This window comes from Eschscholzia californica, unplaced genomic scaffold (genome assembly GCF_041429995.1).
Source record: "Eschscholzia californica isolate CP2 unplaced genomic scaffold, dmEscCali1.0.p SCAF_3, whole genome shotgun sequence".
Taxonomy (NCBI): Eukaryota; Viridiplantae; Streptophyta; class Magnoliopsida; order Ranunculales; family Papaveraceae; genus Eschscholzia; species Eschscholzia californica.
The window spans coordinates 41,333,949-41,358,901 of NW_028238420.1; the positions used below are offsets into that span (position 1 = coordinate 41,333,949).

General features: G+C 36.6%; 3 protein-coding genes across 7 annotated transcripts; 2 read left to right on the plus strand and 1 right to left on the minus strand.

Moving 5' to 3' along the window:
• The first annotated feature begins 407 nt into the window (after positions 1–407).
• On the plus strand, positions 408–14,335 carry LOC147550399 (uncharacterized). The gene is made up of 5 exons (XM_086665493.1): positions 408–594; positions 10,970–11,218; positions 11,553–11,685; positions 12,403–12,570; positions 13,168–14,335. The coding sequence occupies exons 2-5, from the start codon at positions 11,031–11,033 to the stop codon at positions 14,110–14,112; spliced, it is 1,434 nt and encodes a 477-aa protein (XP_086521619.1). The 5' UTR covers positions 408–594; positions 10,970–11,030; the 3' UTR covers positions 14,113–14,335.
• A 1,366-nt stretch (positions 14,336–15,701) lies between these two features.
• LOC147550400 (uncharacterized) lies at positions 15,702–21,521 on the plus strand. 5 transcript variants are annotated; one of them, XM_086665494.1, is made up of 12 exons: positions 15,702–15,857; positions 16,651–16,897; positions 17,152–17,234; positions 17,306–17,441; positions 18,127–18,620; positions 18,710–18,757; positions 19,157–19,331; positions 19,420–19,532; positions 19,620–19,716; positions 19,884–20,103; positions 20,323–20,467; positions 20,734–21,521. In XM_086665494.1, the coding sequence occupies exons 2-12, from the start codon at positions 16,690–16,692 to the stop codon at positions 21,148–21,150; spliced, it is 2,136 nt and encodes a 711-aa protein (XP_086521620.1). In that variant the 5' UTR covers positions 15,702–15,857; positions 16,651–16,689; the 3' UTR covers positions 21,151–21,521. The 5 variants fall into 5 exon arrangements, with proteins under 5 accessions (XP_086521620.1, XP_086521624.1, XP_086521621.1 ...); XM_086665495.1 differs by having other exon boundaries at positions 15,721–16,275; positions 16,401–16,897; XM_086665497.1 differs by having other exon boundaries at positions 15,721–15,857; positions 16,704–16,897.
• A 54-nt stretch (positions 21,522–21,575) lies between these two features.
• Positions 21,576–24,953, minus strand: LOC147550401 (uncharacterized). The gene is made up of 7 exons (XM_086665499.1): positions 24,834–24,953; positions 24,204–24,501; positions 23,518–23,577; positions 23,312–23,381; positions 22,485–22,554; positions 22,072–22,098; positions 21,576–21,914 (listed from the first exon to the last, which is right to left on the minus strand). Exons 2-7 carry the CDS (start codon positions 24,488–24,490, stop codon positions 21,865–21,867), a joined length of 564 nt encoding a protein of 187 aa, XP_086521625.1. The 5' UTR covers positions 24,491–24,501; positions 24,834–24,953; the 3' UTR covers positions 21,576–21,864.

Sequence of the window (24,953 nt, forward strand, 5' to 3'; positions counted from 1 at the left end):
GCAGGGAGAAGCTGCTCGTTTTCTCTTGTTTCAGAATGAAAGGGCAATGAAATGGAAGGGAAGGAGAAGGTCAATAGTTTTAGGGTGGTCTTGGGTTAAGTTTGACCTAACGGCGTTAACTTTGCCGTTAGGTCAAATATGAGATGAAGGAGGTGCTCTTTTGTAGAGGGGGCCCTATAACCAAATGGGTTATAATGAGGGGCGCTTTTAGCGGGGAGGCCTTTTAACAAAAATGGGGGGGCCTTTTAAAATTTCCCAATACTATATCAAGGTATATTTGGAAAGTTAGAAATAAAAAGGGACCAACTTAGGGAGTACAAAGAGACAAGCAGAAGCTCGTCATAAAGCAAGGCCACTACTTTGAGGCGTACAAGTTTGGTTGGGGCTATATATCACTGCTTTGGGGGCATACGAGTTCTCACCTCTTCTTCTTCTCCTTCATCTTCACCGCCACCACTCTACCCCCACATCGTCACCACTATGTTTATCTCTTGTCCTTCTCTCTCTCCATCTTTCTCTCTCTATATATACCCCTCATAGTTCTGGTGAAGGAGATATTTCTTTGTCAGAAACTCTTAGCCAGAAAGAGAGATAAGGATGAAGAGGCGGTGGTGTGGTAGTCAGAGTGGTGGTGGTAAGGACGGGAGAAGATGGGATAAAAACAAACTTCTTATTTTTTGACATTATTAATTAAGTTTGCCCTTTACACTGAATTTTCCTTCCAAATTCTTGTATGCCCCATTAATCAAACTTGCATGCCCCAAAACGGCCTAAAGTAAGAGGCACCCCCAAATTAATCCATATATATATATATTCATACCGTAAGATATCTATTACAATAAAACAGGTTACTCGGTTACATGAGATAAGTCTGACAATCCATTTTTATTGGGGGATTGATAAAGATCACATCCAAAGGCTGGTATGAGTCTATCATTATGTAAATCAATTCAAAATAGAAGGATATTATGCAAGAACTTACGGAACGAGACTTTGTTTTTGGAGGAGACGAAACTCAGATCGTTCTTTCTCTTCATGGATCTGTTTATAAATTCACGTTGAGTCGAGCTCACACAAAGAAGTGCATACACAATTTTGTTCATTTTCACATCATGTGGAGTCACGCGAGTACCTGTCGAATGAAATCACGTATTGATTTCGAATGAAATCACTTATTGATTTCGAATAACAGGTAACCACATGTCGCCAAAAGGTGTGAAAATGACACCACTGTGTATGCACTTCTTTCTGTGAGCTCGACCCAACATGATGTTGGACAACGTCAAACTTATTACTATATAAATGCAGAAGTACAAGAACCAGACACTAAAGATGATGATGATGATGATGATGATGATGAAGGAAAAAAATAAGTAGCGAAGGAGGAGGGGATTATGTGAGAAGATTATCTCACTGAGGCCCCAGTCGTGGGGAGGAAATTGGGTCGGGCTTACGCTGCTCTTGGTCGACAAATTTTGTAGTGAAAATACGGTGGATTCAGGCATTCGTTTGGGGTGCATGTAACGCGATGGTGACGACGACGACGACGACGACGACGACGACGACGATGATGATGATGATGAAGGAAAATGACAAGTAGCCGAAGAAGGGGGTTGAGGAGAAGGAAGAGAAGAAGAAAATGACGATGAAGAAGAACAAGAAGAAGAAGAACAAGTACAAGGTCATTCACGGGAGGCTAGAAATGAAGGAAGTGGGAAAACGAAAAAAGTAGTTAAGGAATTCAAATCTACACATCCTTTTTTTTTGTAGTATATACGCGAGAAGCCTATTCTGGATATCTGGTAACGATTCATAACAAAAAAGTCTCCCTACTTAGTTTGTTAAATTTAATAGGCAGTTAACATTATTTTTAGTTTCCTAAAATGCAAAGTACTTCTTTATCATATTCGTACCAAATCTGCAAGGAAATATCTAAGGAATTAGGGTAAGGTGGTTAAACGTCATAGACCCGAGGAAAACTACAAAGTTGGTTCTCAAGAAAGAGATTCTTCATTTTGACTCTACGACGGAAGGGGGAGATTTAGAAAAGAAATTGGTGCGGTAAAAGGCAATGTCTTTGTTTTCGAGTTAATTCATAATAAAATAATGAAGGTTCACATCTTTCATGCAAAAAAATTATTGTGTGAGTGTTAAATCTGTAGACGGCTACTGTTTAAATTATTCATTTTAGACATTCATTGATGAATGAGGTAACTTTTGATACATGATATTACTATTATTTATGGATTCGTATTTCTTATGCTTATGCACATAGGTCCATCGACTAAAATATTTACTAGTGTTTTGTTTTTTATATGAAATTAGACTTGGAGTTTACATAAATTAAGTTTCAAAGGTTTGGTTTAGGTTTAATATTCCTGCATAATTATTTGGGATGAAGTTCCTATGCAACGTAGACTATTGCGTCGAGACAGTTAACCGTATACTAAAAGATGTTCGTGATGACACTAGACCCTTCGGTGGTATAACAGTTGTCTTGGGGGTGACTTTCGACAAATTTTACATGTGATACCAAAAGGAGTCAACAAGCAAATCGTAAGGGCATCACTTAGGCGGTCATTTAACGTCCCCACTCTTGATCAAAACATGCGGTTACGCTCTAAAGAACTCGCAAACCTTCACTTTTTGAATTTCCTACTCGAGGTAAATTTTATTTTCTTTAGGTAACATAAAACACTATACTCCCTCCTTCCCAATTTGTTTGACCTTTTAGGAGATCCAACTTATTAATGATTTTCATTTATTGTTTGCTAACTAATTGTATTTGTCTAAATTACTCATATTTACTTTAGAATATTACAATAAATACTATATTGGAAGTAGTGTAGAACTAAGGGTGGGAAAACAGTTCGGGAACCCGAGACCCGACCCAATCCGCCCGAACCGTTAGTACCCGAAGTCCGCTAGGTACCCGAGCCGGACATACCCGGCTCGATACCCGTCCGTGAGGATCCACCCGCGACCCGATGAAATAAGTCCGCCCGCTACTCGAAACCCGAGATCCACCCGTCCCAAACCCGCGTATTTCTTAAGATCCAACAGCTGAGGTAAGGAGAACCTTCAAAATTGACCTCAGCCATTGGATTATAAGGGGCGTCCCTTGGAGCCTATAAATAGGCAGCCTCCACTCCAACAGAAACCCTAACCCTAATCCCCCTCTCTCCGCATCTCTATCTCTCTCTCTGACTCTCTCTCTCTCTCTATTCTCTATTGTCTCTCGGTCCCTCTCTCCCTTCTCATGTAATAACATTAGAACCCTAAACCAAAACACCATTAGAGATCACTTAACCGAAGCTTTCTTCCCTTCATCTCGTTGACCTTTTTGCCACGAATCTTCGTTATCTTTGTCTGATCTACATATGCTTAAGAAAATAAGATTATGTTCGGTATACGCGGATGATCTATGATCACATGACGTGGTTAAGCCTTTGAACATCATCTTAGACATTAGTATCTACTTTTTTTATGTGATATTTTGATGTAAGTATCTCTGAAATTGATGAAATTTTTTTTATGTGTTTTTTTTAGTTTTGAGATGTTCTTGATGTAAAATATCTCTCCGAATTGATGAAATGGGGTTATAGAACTTTTTATTACTTTGGTTAGTAATGTTGTAATTTTGTTAAGGATATAATTATAAAGGAAATCAAGTTTATCATAGATTCTTATTTTAATAATGTTGGGATGTTCTTGTTTAGTAATATTGTAATTTTGTTTAGTAATGTTCTTATTTGATCAAACAAATCTTTTTTTAGATGGTCTTGTTTAATATGGTTGTAATTTTGTTTAGTAATGTTATTTAGATGCTAAGATAATCTAGGGTTTCATAAATCTGAAATGTAATTTTGTACTTTAATTAAAAGCATAATTATAAATGAAATGGTTGTTTAATTATTAAAAAAAATTCTTAAAACAACCAGAGTCCGTCCGCCCCGTGACCGTCGAAGCCCGCTCGGGCTGGCGGGATACGGGCAGTACATAAGGGACATTTGTCCGGCTCGATCCACCCGACTATATGTAGTGGGCTCGAAATTTCGGTGCCTGATCCGCCCGAGTCCGTCTTCGTTAAGCTCGAGCTCGACCAAACCCGACTGAATCCCACCCCTATGTAGAACCAATTATTAAAAGTAAGGGTAGATTGAGAAATGTCAATAAAATTAGTAATAAATGAGTTTTATTTAAAGTACGTGGACAAACATTTTGGGACTTCCTTTAAATGAATAAGACCCAAACAAAATGGGATGAAGTATTTGATTTTTCTTCTCTTTTTTAACTTTATATCCATTAGTCATCATCTTTTATCTTTTTCGAAAGTTGGATCAAGTAGAGACGAAAAAGTTAACTTGCCGTCTTCTATAAACAAATGCAATAATTTACATTCATTGATTTCTTCAACTTATCTTGGATTACATGTGGCGGGAACAAGTTTTTCTAAATACTTGATAGAAAGAACTATTCTCTCTATATTAAAGTTTTATTATTGTGATGATTTAACATTAATACACTAGTCAAGGTTTTTATATTTAGCTTTTTTAATTTAAGTTTCACTTGAAATTAGTGAAAGTCTATCTATTATGTTATGGTTGGTAAATAAAAATGTAGTTTCTCCTTTCAATTCCATTATAATTTATTTTAAATGATGAAACTCTTGAGAACTAGGTTTCGACCACGAAATACATGAAAACTAGGTTTCCTGTCTTATGGGAGTGGTGGAACCCTCTTCCTTATCGTTGTTGTGGTAGATCACATCTCGATTCTACGACCAAAGTGTGTTCGAGCATTCTCCGAGTGTGTGTGTACCAGGGTGTCTATGATCACATCGCTCGACATCACGTTGAGTCGAGCTCACAGAAAGAAGTGCGTATACAATGGTTCATTTTCACATCATGTGGGGTACGCAATTTCAGGATGAAATCGCGTACGCAGTTTCGGGATGACAAGTAACCACATATCGCTAGAAAGTGTGAAAATGAGCACCACTGTGTATGCACTTCTTTGTGTGAGCTCGACCCAACGTGATGCAGACGACATAAAACCTAGTACCATATAAATGCAGAAGTACAAGAACCTAGTACTAAAGATGATGAAAGAAAAGAACAAGTATACGAAGGAGGAAGAGATTATGTTGGAAGATTATCTCATTAAGACGTGAGTCGTAATCAAGTCGGGCTTACGCCAGTCATGGTCGAAAACTTTTGTAGTGAAAGCACAGTGGATCCGGATATTTACTCTGGGTGCATGTAACACGACGATGATGATGATGATGATGATGATGATGATGATGATGATGATGATGATGATGATGATGATGATGACGATGACGATGATGACGATGATGATGATGATGATGACGACGACGATGATGATGATGATGATGATGATGACGATGACGACTATGATGACGATGATGATGATGGAGGAAAAGAACAAGTAAACGAAAGATGAGGAGAAGAAGACGATGATGATGAAGAAGAAGAACAAGGACAAGGTTCGTCATTCACGGGAGTCTAGAAGTAAAGGAAATGGAAAAGCAAAACAAAATAGTTAAGGAATTCAAGTCTAAACATCTTTTTTTCGCAGTACATATACGAGAAGCCTATTCTGGATATATGGTGATGATTCTTAATAAAAAAATCTCCCTAATTACTTAAATACATTTTTCTTAAAACAATATTTGTTCCCTTTCCAACTTGAGATTATTTACTGTATAGGTTATGAGCAAATTGTCTCCCAAGATATGACAAGCCTAATGTAAATCTACACAAAGTAATATGTGAAGATTTACTCAAGGAACACAATAACAATCAAAATTCGGCTAAGGGTTTATTGTAGAATAAACTAAAAAAGAATTTGTATTCTGTATTTTTCTAAGTGATTTTTTGTTTTATTACTTCTCTTATTTATAGAAGGAAACAACATTTATAAAGTTTGCAACCTTTCATAAAAGTAGTTAAAAGTTGTAGAGACACATCTTTTAAGTTTGAAATAAAACTTGCAATTAATCTTTCAAATTCAAAAGTTAATTAGTAGTCATAAATTTAAAATTCAATAAGCGGGAATTTCAGTTTCTTATCTTCAATATATTTTCTTGTATAGGCTTATGTTGATAAGATACTCTTTTGTATTGTAGCTAAATAATGGAGTCTCGCCCATGACACGCTAACTCAATGTGTCAAGACACATTACATATGGACTTGGAGTTACCCCACTAGAAAGAGAAAGATCCGGTGGAAGATAGAAAATTGAAAGAATTTGATGGAAGCCCAATAGAGATAAAAGTGAAGATAAAGTTGAGAACAACAAAACACTATATAAGTCTATTTCGGAAAGTTAGATACTCCCTCCGTCTCAAATTAAGAGACTCACTTTCCTTTTTGGTTTGTCTCAGAATAAAAGACTCATGTCCTTTTTATCATATAAAATTCATTAAATTCCAATATTACCCTTTATCTCTATATTACACATTTTTACTCAAACATTTATTGGTCCAACGATAAAAAAAGTAATTAAATCAAAGTTGCTTAACTAAGAATATTTACTACAAATATTTTGGTCTTTAATTTTATTCAATTAACACATACACCAAATGAATTCATCATTATTTGCACCAAGTAGTGACCATATATTGTTATAAATTTGAATAACAACAAAGCTAGTATCTGGTTACAATAATGTAGGACTTTCTTTGCTTAGCAACATCAGTAATCAAATGCAAAAATTACGGTAATTGTTGCACTTATACATATGTTTGAGGTAGGTATATAATGACAATTAAGAGAATAATCGTAAGATAACGAACTAAAAAGAAACAAACTAAAAAGAAACAAACAAATCAAATTAAAAGATAATCACATTAACTGTTTAAAAGTTGATCAACAAATACATGGAAGTAAGAATTTTGTCACACCATTATTTCAAACTTGATTCTGCAGAATTTTTTAACACATTATCTAATAAAACACGATCACGTTCAAGTTGAGAAGGAAGATTTCCATTGTTCTCTAATTGTCCTTTACACATGTATAGGATCTTATAGTTATTTCCCCCATGCACTTTCATTTTCTCAATCATACATTGTTGCATAGTTAGAAAATTATGATTAAGGATCTTTGACGGTAAGTTGTTGAATGACTTCTCTACTGCATAAATCAACTCATCAATGTTCATTGGTACTTCTTGATGTTTTAATGACTGAATAACTCGAAAAAAGCAAAGATCTAAGACGTTCAAATCCGGACTATTTGGTGGTTGGCTACACAATTGAACATCAAGTCCAATGTTTGAGATGGCTTGGCGAAACTCAACATTATTTGGGCTAATTGAGGTTTTGCATTATCTTGTTGAATATAAATGGTATCTAAGAGACTATCAAGCGGCCATTTTTCTTTTATTGTCGGCTAAACTTTTTCGATCAAGAAAGATCGAATAACATCTTTATTTATAGATGTTATTGGCTTCGTCTCTAAAGTACCGCAGCACGATTTTTACTGTTTTCCTTTGCAACCACTTTACATACCAATGAAATTTTTTTAATTTTTCCTGAAATAGTTCATCACCTTCGAAATTAGTTTTTGGTCTATCGACAGCTGCAATAAACATAACTTTACTAATAAACCATTTACTTTGACAAGTACGATGCAGGTTCTTCTCCGAGGAGGAGGTTCTATTGTTGAGTTTCTTTAGTCATGTAAAATAATTTTCATCAATATGGATATAGTTGTACATATTGCGAAAAACTGGATTGGTAGTAGGAGTAATCGGATCAAGCGTCGACAAACAAAACTGAAGTCTTGTTTTCTTGTTTTCATTTGTCAAATACGGTTTTATAGCATTTGAATGTGGTATAAGCATACCTCCTTTTATTTGTCTATGAAGTGTATCTTCATAGACCGAATATTTGTGCGTCGTTGTGGACGAAGCTCTTTAATTGTAGCGGGATCAATTTGGATTCTTTTTCGACTAACACGTCTAGAAAATCGGTGAGATACGTCAACAATTTCTCCTTTGGTGATGCATTCTTGAGCACGATTCCAAATTCGATGTATGGTTTTCCTATCGTGCGAAGATAAAGTTGTCGTTTCACTAATTGTACCTTTCCGTAGTTTGCCATTATCGCTTCTTATCCAGGGGTAATCTAGAATATTTTGACGTTCTTGATTTGAAACTTTTTCTTAGAACCAAAGTTAGAGGGATTCAAATGGAGTTCTGACATCGAGAACTAAAGAGTTTAGAAAGTACTGACTTGAATTCCTAATTTGGTAAACAAAAAACTACTCTAGCTAAAGAGGTGCTCTGCTTATGAAGATAAGCCATGACATATATAGAGCTCAAATTTTTGTATTCCATGTCTAAATCAAGTTTCGTCGGCATATTTTTTGATTGATTAAATCAAAGAGAAGCAGGCAACAAGGATTGGTTTACCTTTACATATTTGATGTGGGAATGGTGGAAGATCAGATGCGAAAAACACTTTGTACAAAAGCAACCAGACCTTGATAGATGTTGGTGGAACACCAAAGAGTCACTCAGGTTAGTATCTAACTTAATCTTAATTTCTAACCTCAATACTGTTTTACAGGAAGGTAGATGGTTCCCTCCACCGACTGGAATCATCAAAATAAATTTTGACGGAGCTTTTAAAGAAACCAAAGCTTCATGCGCAGCCATGGCAAGGGATTCGGAGGGACAAATCTTAAAAACGAAGGTGAAAGAGATAATACCTAGATCGGCGATTTACAACGAATTGGAGGGGTTCGAATGTGCCCTAGAAATAGCAGAAGATTTAGGGTTAGTTGGATTTATAATCGAGGGAGATGCGCAGGTGTTGATTCACTGGATAACAGCCGTAGATTGCGAGATACCTTGGAGATTATCAAGAGAAATCGACGGTCTGAGATCGAGGGTTAATGTACTCCAAGCAAAAGTGGAGTATTGTAACCGAATCTATAAAAAGGATGCGCATGCACTGGCCGCGTCAGCGACACCCCCAGACATTAATTAAATTGTGTTTTTATCCTCATTGTTAAATATGTTATTATTTAGTCCGGGTCTGTTAGTTTTTTTTTATTTTTGGACTATATTGTAACTTTCTTGAGTAATAGACTTGTTTCTGTCAAAAAAAAAGATTAAATCTAATTTTACCCTCAAAAATAAAATTTAAGTTTGAACCAAATTTTACCTCAAAAAAATTAAATTTAAGTTCGAATGAATCTAAATTTAAGTTTGATTAGATCTAAATTTACCTCCAAAAAAATTTCAAGTTTCAACAATTTTTTTGTGAAAAAATTTGTGCTAATAGAGGAATTCTAAAGAAGTCTGTTTGTATTTGCTTGATTATAAGAAAAATTACCATCCAATTTGGGAGAAAAATACCGTATAATAACAGGAACAATTTGGATTGTTACCCAAAATAATTTGAGCATTAAATTGAAATCCAATTTTCTTCCACTTATTTTCCGTACAGAAATTACAAAGAAGGAAGCTATAAATCCAGCCACGTTCTTCTCTCTAAATAACCGTTTTTTTAGAGAGAGAAAACTGTAAAGTTCACCGTTCTCTCTGGTGAAGGGTTGTCCCTTCGTTTGGAATCTCTATTCCTTTCCTTCTACGAGTGTGTTGTTTTCGTTTCTTGCCCTAATTTAACATCTATGATCGTCCCAGTAGAGTTTTGGAGTATAAAGAGTGGTATAATTGTAGAAATGAGACGAAAATGTTGGTATGGGAAGAAAATCAGATTCACCAAAATCGACATATCATCATCCGACTAAACACTTTCAATTGTCATTGAGGGGGGAGGAAGTGGGTAAAGGTGGTGGTTTCTTAAGGTGATCCGTCCATTGATGAAGATTGATGTTTCGTCCATTGATGAAGATCAACGATTTGGTAGTTCTTCATGAATAGTATGACACCATCATTCGTCCATTGATGAAGATCGACGATTCCTTGTTTAAACAACTATGGAAAATAACGATTAGGCATCTAATCTAACTATCAATCCATAGTCCACGATCCAACCGATTGCAAGTGCAAGAAAGAAAAGTTCGTGATTGTTTTTACAAAATTCAGTCTGACAGACTCGCACGATCTCCATTTCTCTACTTGGTTTATAATTTCTACATATGTTTTAGTACAATAAAATTTTATGACCTTTAGGGTCTTTTCATTTGCGATCTTGATGATCTTTTCATTTTATGATCTTTAGTGTCTTTTCATTTAGTTTTTGTTTTGTTACTCCTTTCCCTTCACGAGGTACTTTACATTTGGAAGTTTTGTATTGTACTTTACTTATGTAACTCTCGTGTTGTACTCAGAGGAGTTAAAATTTTCAACCATGTAATGTTCTGGATTGATTTCCAACTAATGAATGAAATTCTGATTTAACTCAAAAAAAATTACAAAAAGACAAGCAGAAGTTGTTTATAAAGTAAGGTCAGTACTTTGAGGCATACAAGTTTGGTTGGGCCCATATATCACTGCTTCGGGGCATACAAGTTCTCACCTCTTCTTCTTCTTCATCTTCACCGCCACCATCTTCTGCCCACCATGCCCCAGCACTATGTTTATCTCTTTTCCTCCTCTCCCTCCATCTCTGTCTCTCTCTCTTTACACCTCGTAGTTCTTGTGCAGAAGATGTTTCTTTGTCAGAAACTCTTTGTATGAAGAGAGATAAAGAGAAAGAGGTGGTGGTGGTGTGGTAGTCGGAGTGGTGGTGGTAAAGATGAGATAAAAACAAACCTCAATGTTTTGGCATTGAATAAAAGTTTGCCCGAATTTTCCACCCAAATTCTTGTGTGCCCCTCAGTCAAACTTGGATGCCCAAAACCGCCTAAAGTAAGAGGCACCCCGAATTGAATTTATGGTGATACTACCAGAAGATATAAATTAGGGCAAAACGATATAAATTAGGGCAAGACAATATACTTCTAAAATCCAGTTCCGGAAAGGGAAGAGGGAAATTCAGAGAAATATAAATTAGGGCAAAACGATCTTCACCTTGTTGAAATAATTTGATGGCTTTGAAATTCTTGAACAAGAAGGGATGGCACACAGGTAGCCTTCGAAACATCGAAAACGTATGGAAGGCGGAACAGAAAAAAGACGCAGAGGATAAGAAATTAGATGAACTTCGTAAACAGATCCATGAAGAGAGAGAACGATCTGAGTTTCGCCTCCTTCAAGAAAAAGCTGGTCTCGTTCCGTAAGTTCTTTTCTAGGGTTAGGGTTAACCTTAAGTAGATAAATTGTGAACATATTATCTTCTAAATTTTGGATTTTCCGTTCAAATTTTTTTAATTTTTTTCATGATTAAGAGTTTCAAATTTATTTTTGAACCCTAATTTGATTGAAAGATCTTAAATTTAGTTGATTATTCAATTTGTGAGTATTGTTGGTAAAATTTGGAACTTGGGTATCTGCTCAGGTTAGTGTAATTAGGGTTTTGTTAGGTTAGATGGTCTGATGAAGTTCAATTTGTTCCTTAACGTACACAATCAAGCTTAATCTCTTCTAACACATTTTGTTGGTTTTACCAGGAGGCAGGAGCGGTTAGATTTTTTGTACGACTCAGGATTGGCTGTTGGGAAGACCTCTGATGGGTTCAAGGCGCTTGAAGCTTTGCCGAAGACTGATCCTGATCCAATTCCATCTACCGCCTCTTCATCCAAGGTAGTTACTGAAATTATGTTTAACTAATCATATCTTTATTTTGTTCTTCTGATGATTGTTCCCCGTATTCTTCAAGTTTCGATTATGTTAAATTTAGGGATGAGGGTGGTGTTCATTATTAGCATGTGAATCTTACTCTATTGAGTTTTCCGTTTAAATACTTTTTATCAATCAAGTTGAACTAATATGAGGTTAACTTCGACTTGAGATTTATTGAGATGATACTTGTAAAGTTCATACAGGTTAGACTTGGATGCTTAAGTAGGGATACTTTCTAAGATGGATATCTAGGTATTGAGATAATGCTTTAACTCATCTGTTGACGTAAATGATCATGTGAACTCCCTAGATGGATGACGTTATGAAAATTAGGTGAAAAACTGACATACTGGTTATGAAAAGGTTCTGAAGGAAGAACGATTAGTATGTTAACAAATGTGAAGAATATCATTGGTATTGTTTTCAATTTAGGGATTTCTGAAATTCCATTTGACCCTTTTCAATCCCGCGATGTGCATCTTCTGTTAACTGTGGTTTTGTACTATGTTCATATATCTAAAACATTGTCTCTCTGTTTTGTAGTTTGTGATTTACTACGTTATAAGATTCTAATTTGTAGCCTCGTGATATCTTATTTGTTATACTTGATAGTGAATTAGTGATTGGGTACTTCGCTAATATTTACACTTATACCCCTTTTTGTTGGTGATTCTATAGGAGCAACCTTCTGCTCCGGGAGCTTTGTTTGAGGAGAAGCCTCAATCTGCCAACGATGCATGGAGGAAGCTCCATTCTGATCCTCTGCTCCTGATCCGTCAGCGTGAGCAGGACGCCCTTGCACGGATCAAGAATAATCCTGTCAAGATGGCAATGATTAAAGAATCTGTAAGTACACTTCTCAGCCCTTGATTTTGTCACTGAAGTCATTTCACTAAACTGTTCAATATCATCCATGTCTAGAAATTTAGAACAATTCCTGGAAAGATAGAATTGAACCAGAAACAGTCAAGCAGGTACTTCAGTCAAAAGGAACTGGCAGTATCAAGGCTCAAGTTCTGTTTATTTTCATTTGGTTACTTTAAGCGACTTGCACCATTACTGGATAGATGCCGTGTTCAGTAACTTACTAAGACATGTATAGAGTAATCAGTTCATGTCTCTATCTTGTTAGTATAGTGTTTGAGATTGGCGTATTTTGTTCTCGTTCTGTAAATACCTATGGGTAATCATGCATATTTTAAGTCCATCGTAATGTATAATGGGGTCAGTTTTTCCGGTTGCTTGCGTTCATCCAAGCATAACATGCTCTACAAACTTGTCAAGAGCTGTGTAAGTTACTCCTAGATGAACAGATGACTGAATATTTGTGTAGGTTGTGTTTCCTAAATTGGTAACAAGAAAAAAATATCTAAGTGGCCCAAACTCTGATTTCTTACCATTATCACTTTGTATTGATCAGGGATGGTTGTTTTACTTTTTTAGGTGAAAGGAAAGAAGCACAAAAAGCATGACGAAAAGGAACACAAGAAGAAGAAAAAATCAAGACATTCATCTTCGAAACGCGATGATCAGACGAGTGAGGGAGAAGAGAGAAAAGGAAGGAGCCATGGGAGTAACTCGGGGAATCGTCAAGAGCGACCATTAAGAGATGGATCAGACTCCGAAACAGGTTCAATTGAAAGAAGGGACAGAAATAGGAGTGATCGTAAATCGAGACACCGTAGATCAGATTCAGAAGCTGATTCAACCGAAAGAAGAGACAGGAAAAGGTTCGATCGTAAACCAAGATACGACAGATCAGACTCAAAAGCGGAGTCAAGTGAAAGAAGGGACATAAAAGTGAGTGATCATAAACCAAGACACTACAGATCAGACTCAGAAGCTGATTCAAGTGAAAGAAAGTTGAGGACAAAGTCGAGCAATCACAAATCCAAACACTACAAATCAGACTCAGAAACTGAGTCAAGTCAAAGATACGATAGACGAAAGAGGACAAGTTATGATCAGAAGTCTCCGATACATGATAATGATCAAAAGAAGTCTTCAAATGACATCAATCGTGTCATAAACGAAACAACAAAACCCGATGAACAAGATTGGCGAAGGTTACGCCATAAGCAGCGACAGGCAGCACCAAAACTAACTGAAGAAGAAAGAGCTGCTAAGTTGAGGGAAATGCAAATGGATGCTGAGATTCACGAAGAACAGAGATGGAAGCGACTGAAGAAAGCCTCGGAAGACGACGCATTAGAGGAAAAACGCTCATCAGGTGGCAGCAAACAACACAATTTCTTGGATGCAGCACAGAAGAGCATTTATGGAGCTGAGAAAGGGGGTAGTTCTACAATAGAAGAGAGTGTTCGTAGACGATCACATTTTCTGCAAGGACAGTCTGATGCTACTGAAACCAATGCATTCCGGCGCTAAATATACTGGTAACCTAGCTCAAGCCACTATAGTGCCATGGAGAAACAAAATGGATGAAGAATCTTCTTTTTTTCTACATTATCTTTGAAATGATTTCCTCTCATGGAACTTGTAATGCTCTACTAGAACTCAAAACTTGTATACTTTCTTTTTCTTATTTGAGTTTGATTTGAAGACATCAGTACAATAGATTTTCAATGAAATTGTTAACAATTTCCGGCTATCTATGGCAAGTCCTGGATTGTAGTATGTATGGTTATTCACTGATGAAGACTAGGCTGAGAATATTAAATAAATGTACTATTTTCTTCAACAGGAAAAAAAAATATATAAATTAACTATTTCATTTCTCATTTATGTCAACTTTAGTGTATGAAGCAACCTCCAATTACAAATTGACCCAATTAGGTTACAGGGCAACTTCATCTGGACACCTGATAATTAACATGTTCTCTTTTATACCCTCGTTCACTGCTACCTCGACCACTACCATTTTCTTTCTCTCTTACCAATCTCTCCCATCTCATTGTTCTGGTAAAGGGTTTCTCCCTCGTCTGAAGAACATTAATTGACCTCTTTCTTCAAATGAAGGGTTCCCAACTAAGAGAATTCTGTCTCTCGTCGGAACAGTGAGAAGGAGTTTTTGTATTGGAGAATGACTGAGGGGAAAAGGATAAAAAATAGTAGCAGGCGAGGCAGTGTTGGTGGTGATAAAGACGAAGATAGAAGATTAAAAACACAACCATGTTAGTTTTTGGGTCTCAAGATTGGCCTCTCAAGTTATTTGGACCCTCCATCAGCCTTTGGTGCAGCGGTTGGACACCCCTCTTAAGTCCATGAGGTCGTGTTGTGAAAGCGGTTTGCATAATCAAGATTATGTAATTTAGGCTATAAATAATGTAATAATTTGTCGGACTTTAGGCCTCTTTGTTGTTGGGCTTTAAGCCTCTTTCATTCTTGATTTAAATTAGGCGGTTATCGTGCTTATTACATCTTCGTGATGCATCATGTCTTGTTGTAACGACTAACGTAGTCTACGTAGAAATTTGGTAGGAAAAAAATTTAGGCTAGTCCTGTATAGATTCGAATCCTGACTCCGCCCTTGATCGTAGCCGGATTCTCAAAAAAAAAAGAAAATTATTCAGATCAAATTAAATTGATCCGTCCTCAACAAAAAAAAAAAAAAAAAAAGTTAAATTGATCCAAAATCTTCATGTCCCCCCAACCAGAAGTGGATGCCCCATAAGCACAAGCCAAATGAAACCCGACATTAAATTGTCGGGCCGGAGAACGAAATGATGATGAGAACAGTTCCGGGTATATACATAACAAAGGCTAATGATCGACTGAGAGAATCCCAAACCAGTTCTTATTCTTTTGCTTTGCCGGAACCATTTCGCCGGAAAACAAACCCTACTCAATTAAACGGGAAGAATTACTGAAACTCCCGCTTTTTTATAATGCTCTTTACTGAAACTCCCACCTTTTATTAGTAATTACTAATACCCCCGACTACCGTTAGATTTGACGGTATTATGCCGTTAGAGGAAGAGAAATTACTAAAAAACCCATATACTAAAACCGGATCTGTTGAGGGATCAGAAAAATGGGGCGCCTTCGACACAAAGTCGGGGCGCCTAAAAATACAACCTTCTTCTCTCCCTTACCCGCGCGATTACCAGCAGGGAAACAAAACTCGGGTGTTCTCACTCTCTCTCTCTAACGAAACTCCATAAGCGAACCAGGTATTCTCCCTCTCTCTCTCTCTCTCCATTCGAACTACCCATCGTTTTGCTGGTAATCTCCATGTAGTTAACTCCCGATAGAACTAGGTCTAAATAACTAGAACTAGGGTTTTAGTATATGGTTTCCCTCTCTCTCTCCATTCGAAATAGGGTGTTGTCTCCCTTTACTGATTATAACAGTAATCATTTAGAACAAAGTAGTTCTTAATCATTCGAAATAGGGTTTATGAAATTGACAGTAATCATTCGAAATAGGGTTTCTCGAAATTGGCTTGATTTGTATGATGAAATTGGCGTGATTTTTATGAAATTGACATGATTTTTATGAAATTGGCTCGATTTGTATGAAATTGGCTTGATTTGTATGATGAAATTGGCTTGATTTGTATGAAATTGTCTTGATTTGTACGATGAAAAGGTGGGGGTTTTAGTAATCAGATTATTAAAAAGTGGGGTAAAACGTAAGAGGGCAAGAAAGTAATATTGAAAATATCAAAGTTAAATCTAATGGAAGTCGGGGGTATTAGTAATTACTAATAAAAGGTGGGGGTTTTAGTAATCAGATTATTAAAAAGTGGGGTAAAACGTAAGAGGGCAAGAAAGTAATATTGAAAATATCAAAGTTAAATCTAATGGAAGTCGGGGGTATTAGTAATTACTAATAAAAGGTGGGGGTTTCAGTAAAGAGCATTATGAAAAGGCGGGTGTTTCAGTAATTCTCCCAACGTTAATACCTGCATACGTTCTCTAATTTAATGACCCATTGAAAAGTATTTGTTGAATTCACTTGTAGATCCTCAATTCCTTTCATGTTCATATCGTTAGAGCTTTAATGGCGGTTTCCAGATATCTTAGTAGAGTTAATTGGCTCTCTAACGCTGGAATCGAGTTCAAAACCTACTACCCATTGCAGTTCGTGTCAAGGAGAAGCTTCTTTTCTGATTCCAAACTTTCCGGTGGTGAAGATGAAATCTTGCCGGTTTTAATAGTTGGTGCAGGTCCTGTTGGTCTTGTCCTCTCCATTCTTCTCACCAAATTAGGTATTCATTCTGAAACCACAAAGATCATCAGCTAAATCATCATACTAATTTCAAATTCCATTCCTTTGAACAAGTTTATAAATTTGAGTTATTAGTCTTGTTGATGATATATTAGCTATTCTTACTTTAGTACAAAATGCATATCCCAATTCTTGTTTTAGTTTTAATCCTCTTGAAAATGTCATAATTAACTTAATTTGTTTTCTTTGATGTCATAAAGTTCGAGAATTGAAGTTAAGTACATGTTAATGTAGGGATCAAATGTGCAGTTTTGGAGAAAAGCAAGAAATTTTCTCAGCATCCACAAGCACACTTCATTAATAATCGATCTATGGAGGTTACTATTCGTAAAACTTTATAGTAGTAAACAAATATAACTTTAGTTAATTAATCGAAACTTTCTTTTAGGTGTTTCGCAAATTAGATGGTCTTGCCGAGGAGATTCAAGTGTTGCAACCACCTATGGATCTATGGAGGAAGTTTATATATTGTACTTCTCTCTTTGGTCCTATTCTTGGGTCTGTGGATCATATGCAACCCCAAGGTATAACTAATATTTTTTCCTGCTAATCTATACTCAGAACCTATATTTTTTAGTGATGAGTTTTGCTACAACTATTAAACGCTATAACCTTTGATAACTTTGATAAGGGGTTGCCCACAATTTATTGTAATCCCAGAGTGTAAAGTCTTCTTTAGACTTCTAAGGCTGATGGGTACTACACAAACATTGTGATGGGACCCCATATTTCATTCCCATGCTCTGCATTGCGTTCTACTCTTTGAATAGATACTCGTCTACAAAATCGGTTATGGGGTTTCAATATATTTTCCCTGGGTGAAAATTAACTAGTTCAGAAGAGAGTTTTTGTATCCAAGCATCCGACTTGGTGAGTTTTGGCGCCAGAGATCCATTCTTTTCTTAATAACTTGTCCGCGAGTAAGTTAATGAAAAGAGTCTCCACACTCTTATGGACAACATTTGATTCTGTATTTATTGTTTGTACTTTATAAGAAATATGTTTATAGGGTCTAGAGGACAATGATAGACCATATTGTCCATGTAATGTGCATGTTGGGCTCTTATCCTTGGTTGGTGGTTTTATTTAAAGCAATTTACTTTCAGATTGTAAGGTGAACTTACTTTTAAGATAACTCTATTGCCAATCAGACCTGTATTGTGAATCAAAACCATCAACAGGTTCATACTAACAATTTCGTATTTCCAGATTTTGAACGTGTAGTCAGCCCTGTTTCTGTTGCACACTTCTCACAATACAAACTAACAAGGTTATTGCTCAAGCAATTAAAGAAACTCGATTTTCCTATCTGTAAATCCGATATACTTGGAGGTCCTGAAGGTGAGTTGATTGGTGAAAGAAAGATACTGCTTGGGTATGAGTGTTCATCCATTACTTCTACTGATAATAGTGTTGAGGTGGGTGTCACTTTTCTCGAGGGTGGACAAAAGGCAGAAAGAAGTATCCGCTGTAGTATTCTTGTTGGTTGTGATGGTGCTCGAAGTACTGTGAGAAAGCTTGGCGGAGTAACCATGACAGGTGAAAGGGACTTGCAAAAGCTTATTAGTGTCCATTTTTTGAGCCAGGAACTTGGGCAATACCTACTTAAGGAGAGACCTGGAATGTTATTCTTTATCTTCAATACGGAAGCTATAGGGGTTCTTGTTGCACATGATCTAAACGAAGGAGAATTTGTGTTGCAGGTATTACACGTCTTGAATATGTATCAAATTGCCTTTAGCTGAGCATTGGTTTCTTACTTAAGTGTTGCTTGATTTGGATATTTTCGCAGTTACCTTTCTATCCTCCTCAGCAGAATCTTGAGGACTTCAATGACAAGGTATTTCCATTATATTGGAAGAGGCACGTCAAATACCATATTTTATAGGAATTTTTCCAGAACTCCCTTGTCCAAATCTTTTTTCTCAAAAAGGGTCCTTCATTCTTTTAGGCTTCAGCTACTTATTTAAGATTTGCACATGCACTGGTTTGCATGGGATTTCCCAGTTTACATGGTTTGCCAGGCCTAGAAAATGGCATGTATTGTTTAACCAAGGCCAACAACAAATTGAGTCTTCAGCCTAATTTCCTGATATTATATTTCATAAATTTTGATTTCTTTTGCATGATAACATATTAACATATGCTTGCAGTAGGATTAGGAGACTATCATCTTCGTGTCGTGGGAGGCTCTTTTACTCTACTTTTGCAGTTGTTGACATTATTGGCACTTTTGCAGGTGTGCGAAGAGTTAACATTCAAGCTTGTTGGGCGGAAACTTGTGGATATTAACGTCGTCGGTATAAAGCCATGGGTTATGCATGCTGAAGTTGCTGAGAAGTTTGTTTCTTCTAATAACCGAGTGATTCTTGCTGGAGATGCTGCTCATCGTTTCCCGCCAGCTGGTGGTTTTGGTAAGTCACCTTTATTCGGCTTTTTCTTATAAAAAAAATTCTCTTCCATTTTTTCGTCTTGTGTCAGAAACTGCGAATAATTTTGTAGGAATGAATACTGGTATCCAGGATGCTCATAACTTAGCATGGAAAATTGCTGCTTTGGTTAATGGTATTGCTCCACTCTCAATTCTGCGAACTTATGAAACAGAACGTAAGCCGGTATAGCTTTTCCACTGTGTTACAATTAAATCATTGACGACTTCTTTATTGAAAAAGGATCCTGAACTAATCTTGAAAATTTCACAGATTGCTGTCTCTAATACTGCACTTAGCATTAAAAATTTCAAAGCTGCTATGAGAGTTCCTGCTGCTCTTGGTATTGACCCAACTGTTGCAAATTCAGGTAAAAACATCACTTCGATTAACTTCCAGCTGGTTTACTAGTTTAAATAAATTTTCAAATCTCTTATGCTCTTCTGTGATGATTTAAGACGCCCTTTTTCTTTTACTTGCTTTGAGGAAATATCTCATACACCATCTCACTCTTGCTTTCGTATACTGTTTTTGCAGTACAAAAAATAATTAACAGTGGGTTCGGTTCTATTCTACCTACTGGGTTACAGAAAGCAATCTTGGATGGAATTTTCACGGTAGGACGTGCTCAACTTTCAGAGTCTGTTTTAAACGAAAACAACCCACTTGGATCTTTGAGGCTTGCTAAATTAAGGCGTATATTCGACGAGGGAGAGAGTCTTCAACTCCAGTTTCCAGCCGAGGATCTTGGCTTCAGGTTTGTGGATGGTGTTAATTTTGTTAGTTCAATTCCCCTAGAAGAATTTTCTGACATTATGGCTGAGAAATTCAACGCATTAGCCTGTTAGGTCAGTCGGTAAAGTTTATGTATGTGAGGTTTCACGTTTCATGACCGATTCAGGTGAAAACAGAAGGAACGAGATGTATTTGGATTTTGAAGATCTTGAAACTATTTAACCTCACTGACTGATTGTAGGTACCTTGAAGGAGCTCTCGTTCCTGATGGTGATAAAGAGGTGGAAGCTCCTACTGGTCGTAGGAGGGAATATGTTCCATGTGCAAAACCTGGTTCACGGTTGCCACATATGAGTGTTAGAGGACTGAGGAAGGAATCCACTGAGGTGCGTCAATTTCTAATTAATTATATAGAACCCTTTGTACAAGTATATTTAACATGTGGTACATGTCGGTTTGGTCCAAATCCATTTTTTTTTTGTTTCGGACAACCATAAGAAAAGGAAGAAAATAGTACAACACTTAATCAGAGAGATCAGACCCTATCATCTTTGAAGTTTTGTAGGTTTCATACATATTCTGAATCACATAACCTTGGGTTACTACAAGAAAATAGCAATTTCCTTTTTTTACTTCAATCTTATTGTTGTAGGAGACGTTTTCGACATTGGATCTCAGATGTGGAGATAAACTCGAGTTCCTCCTAATCATAGCACCGGAAAAGGAATCGTATGATCTTGCTCGAGCTGCATTGAAGGTAGCTGAAGCATTCAAAGTTTTTCTCAAGGTATGTGTCATTTGGCCTCACGGTTCTTTTGATGATGGTGTCAATGGAAGTGTAGGGCAATTAGGGTATTATCGAAACTACATAGATGTTGAGGAAGTGAAAACATTGTCTTCATTGCCGTCATGGTGGGAAATCTGTAAGATGACGAACAAAGGTGCCATTCTTGTTCGACCAGATGAACACATTGCTTGGCGTGAGAAGTCGAAAGTTGTCACTGATCCTGTTTCAGAAATGAACAGGGTATTTTCTCTGGTACTTGGAATTAAGAAAAAACACTTCTAGTAATATATTACAAATGGGATTTCGAAATCTCAAACCAGAAGACCAAGTGTGGAGGTTGTGTTCTTACATAATTCTTTGAGTACATAAAATCATGATCATTTAGTTAAAGCAGCAGTGAGAGCTTCTGAAGTTGAATGCTGTAAAACTCAATTACCCAGTCCAGATGCAGAGGCAATTGTTAATTTTTCGAGGTAGTTTTTACGATCAAAATTGCTGTAATAATTTTACATCAATATGATGTATTATAAGTTCTTGGTACATTAATGTGGTGATAATTTATGTAACTATAGAAGCTTAAGAAATTTGAGAGATTTTTAATTTCAACAAGAAAAACTGAGAGATTTTTCTCAGAATAAAATGCATTCCTTCCTTTTTTGTGGTGTTGTGTCCTTTTCGTGTTTAATCCATCTGACTTTGTAATGTTCTTGTAATTAGTGGGATTGAAATTAATAATACCAATGGTACACAGTTATCAAGTTATTTTATGAGATTCTGTCTCTTCAACTCTTGAACAAGAAAAGTGCTGCAATGGGGAAGAAAAGGAAAGAAGAACAAGCTGAGCCTCGAGCGGAACCAAGACCACAGCGTGGAACCTGGAGCCGAAACAAGACCACCCATCTTTCTCAATTGCTACCTTCTAGGTGTCTCTTGCACTCCTCGTCCTTAGTCCTCTTAAACACCACGATGTAGCAGCAGAAAATATAGGGTTTAAGCTTACAGCAGCTTCAGTCCACCGGTAACATCATCCACCAAATCAGCAGGTCCTGCTCAAGCATAAGAATAAGATGCAGAAACACATCAATTGTGAAACATTTGAAGCCCACCCACGTCCGACTAACATCCCACACGTAATAACTCAACTGAAAAAAGAAAACAACCATATACTTATCATCTAAAGCATGTAAAAAGGCTAGAACTCACCGAGAATAGCCATCACTGTTCGTGAATCTGAAAAAGAAAAAATGTAATAAACTCTGAATTAGGACAAGATTCAAGAATTAATCTAAGATGGTTGGTTACGAGCACAATTTTCGGATTATCTAGAATATTTCACGGAACAAGATTTACCAAAAAAGTGTTTTAGATCTATTGCCTTTCTTATTGTTTTCTCTTTTCCATATCTGAAAGCCATGTCAATATGTTTGAAGAGCAAGGTAAGTGGATCCACTAATTTCATTAAATTTGGAATGTTTTCCATGAAGAAAAGATAAATAAAGTCAGCCCTGGGCGGTGGTGGAGAAAAGAATTTTAACTGTGTGTAGAAATCAAAAGAGTGGAGCCTAAAACTAAACAGTTAACCTAATGAACAAACCAGGGTTCATTAAGAAACTCACTCGGTGCAATTTGTGTTCGGCCAGCATCAATTGTAATATGGGTGGGTAACTTTAGTGACTTGGCCCGTTCCTGCATTGATCATCACAGATTCGATTAAAAAACACGAAAGAAGAATATTTTGACCATGAGACCATCAAACAAATATAGAAGTAAAGCTATGATCTTCGGGAATTAGCCAATTACCATGAAATAGGTCTTAATACTACTATTTCACCCAATAACTTAACTAAAGAAATACGACAAAACATGTTTAAATCCTTGCGACACATTGTTTCAATGTACTAACCTAATATTTGATACTTACAAAGAGTTTAGTCGACCAACTAAGGAATGAAATTTTGTGGAGTACACAATGGAAGTGGATTAGTGGGGCTGAATGATTAGTTGCTTCTACAAACATAACAAGTTAGTTCATTGCGAAAGATATCACGAGCCTTCCTACTTATGAATGAAACGCTTACAACCTTTGTTACTTTACAATATTCTTTCGATTTGCTAACATCACAAATCTGCATTTGCCTGAGCCTCTATTTTAACTATCAAGTAGCAAGTCAGCAACCCTTGGTTGGAGTGGTTATCAAGTTGGTTTCCACCCTCTAGGTCTCGCGTTCGAAACACGGACACTATATTACCTTTCTAAGAAAAACTAAGTAGCAATTTAGCATCATCTTGTATTATCACTTGGCACTCCAATTCTCCTTTCCTTTTTATTCCATTATAACCATATGCCTAGTAGAACTCGACGCAGACAAGAAGATTAAAAAGAAAATAAATATTTGATATTTCTATTGTACCCTAACCGTGATCAACTTTTCGATGCACTTACTTGTAAAGTTAGCAAGTCTTCCTCACTCTCACTTTTAAGAACTACCTTAACTTGTCCACACATCTCCCACCTTCAAAGAACAGACACTCAAATGTTAGAGGTAAGGACACCACAAAACAAATAAAAACAAGAATTAAGCCGTAACAAAATCAGGCATACTTCGACATGACAAACACTTGGATAAGATTTTCGGAGTAAGAAGATACCTGTTTAAAGCTTTCGGTGCTCTTTGGACAAGCTTTTTATAGAGGCCCAAAGTTGCATGACTGAAACAGACAGTTACAAAGTAGAGAAATGAATATACATCACATAAAACACGAATAAAATTAACACGAAGAAACGTCCTCAATAAGCTCAATACAATGAAGATAACATAGCCAACTTAATCGCCAATTATTTACCAAGTGAAAAAAAATTAACTTCATGAGATGAAACAATTATTTCAATTCCAGAAAATAGTCGTTCACAATGGGCCGTATCAGCCGAGAACGGCGTAGCACTCCAATTTGGGATCCTGCTAATAACAATCTCGTAGAAGGGAACGGATCTAGGATCATAGTCGTAGAGATCTAGGATCATATTCTTGGCATACTAAACCAAACAAAAATCTATCATGTTAACTAACCATTGGCAAAAAAACGAGAAATCACCAAGTCCTGGACCAGACCTTCCTCGTCATCAATTCTTCCTTACCGCCAAAATAAAAAGGTATCACATTACTCATCGGCAAAACACCGCAACTTCGGGATAACAATTTTGTCATTTGGTCATAAACCCAAGATGTTAACGAGCACCGACACAACATTCATGGTAAATAACGAGGTAAAATATTAATCATCGGCAAACCACACCATTCATGATAAACGCAAACAGTGTTATAAGGGTAACCTACCTACATTGAGCTGCAATTTTTCCTTTACCCATCTTCAAGTCATTCCTTACAACCAACACCATTTTGAAGTCTTCAAGAATTTCTGCAAGCTTTTCAATCTCTAATGGTGTTTTGGCCGGTTGTCGCTTTTTTTGTTTCCCATCTTCTTTTCGATGATCAGTAACTAAAGTTTCTTTAGCACTAGTAAAAAACGTAAACCAGTGTTTGTCAACTCCAGTTCTAAGGAGATACCCTAAAACCAGACAACCCGTCCCAACTAAGAAAGCGCTCAACCACGATTGATCCATTTATTCATTCACTGAAGTTTCAAAAACAAAACCCTTTTAATATCTTATATAACTCAATGATTTCAGAAGCTTAAAGTTAATAACTTCTAAAAAAGGGGGAAATGGGGAAAGTTTAGTAATGGTTAAATCAATTTGGCTTAATCTAAGGGTTAAAAGAGATGTTTTTTTTATGTAAATTCGGTGAATCAAGAAATAATCATAGGGGTTTTGCACAAGAAAGAAACTTTTCTCTTGATTAATCTGTTCTAAGCAAATTTGTAATCTAGCTTAGGAACCCATGAAGTTTGGTATATTATGAATGGAAAGAGGAAGTGAGTGAGAAATAACTAGAGAGAAAGAAGACCTGTTGGGGTGCTGCTGTTGCTGTTGCTGGAGAGAATCTCGCGGAGAAAGACGATCGATGGGCAGGCAGCCAATGCAAGAGGCGGAAGGGGGAAGCAATTTGGGGTTGAAGCCTTTCTTA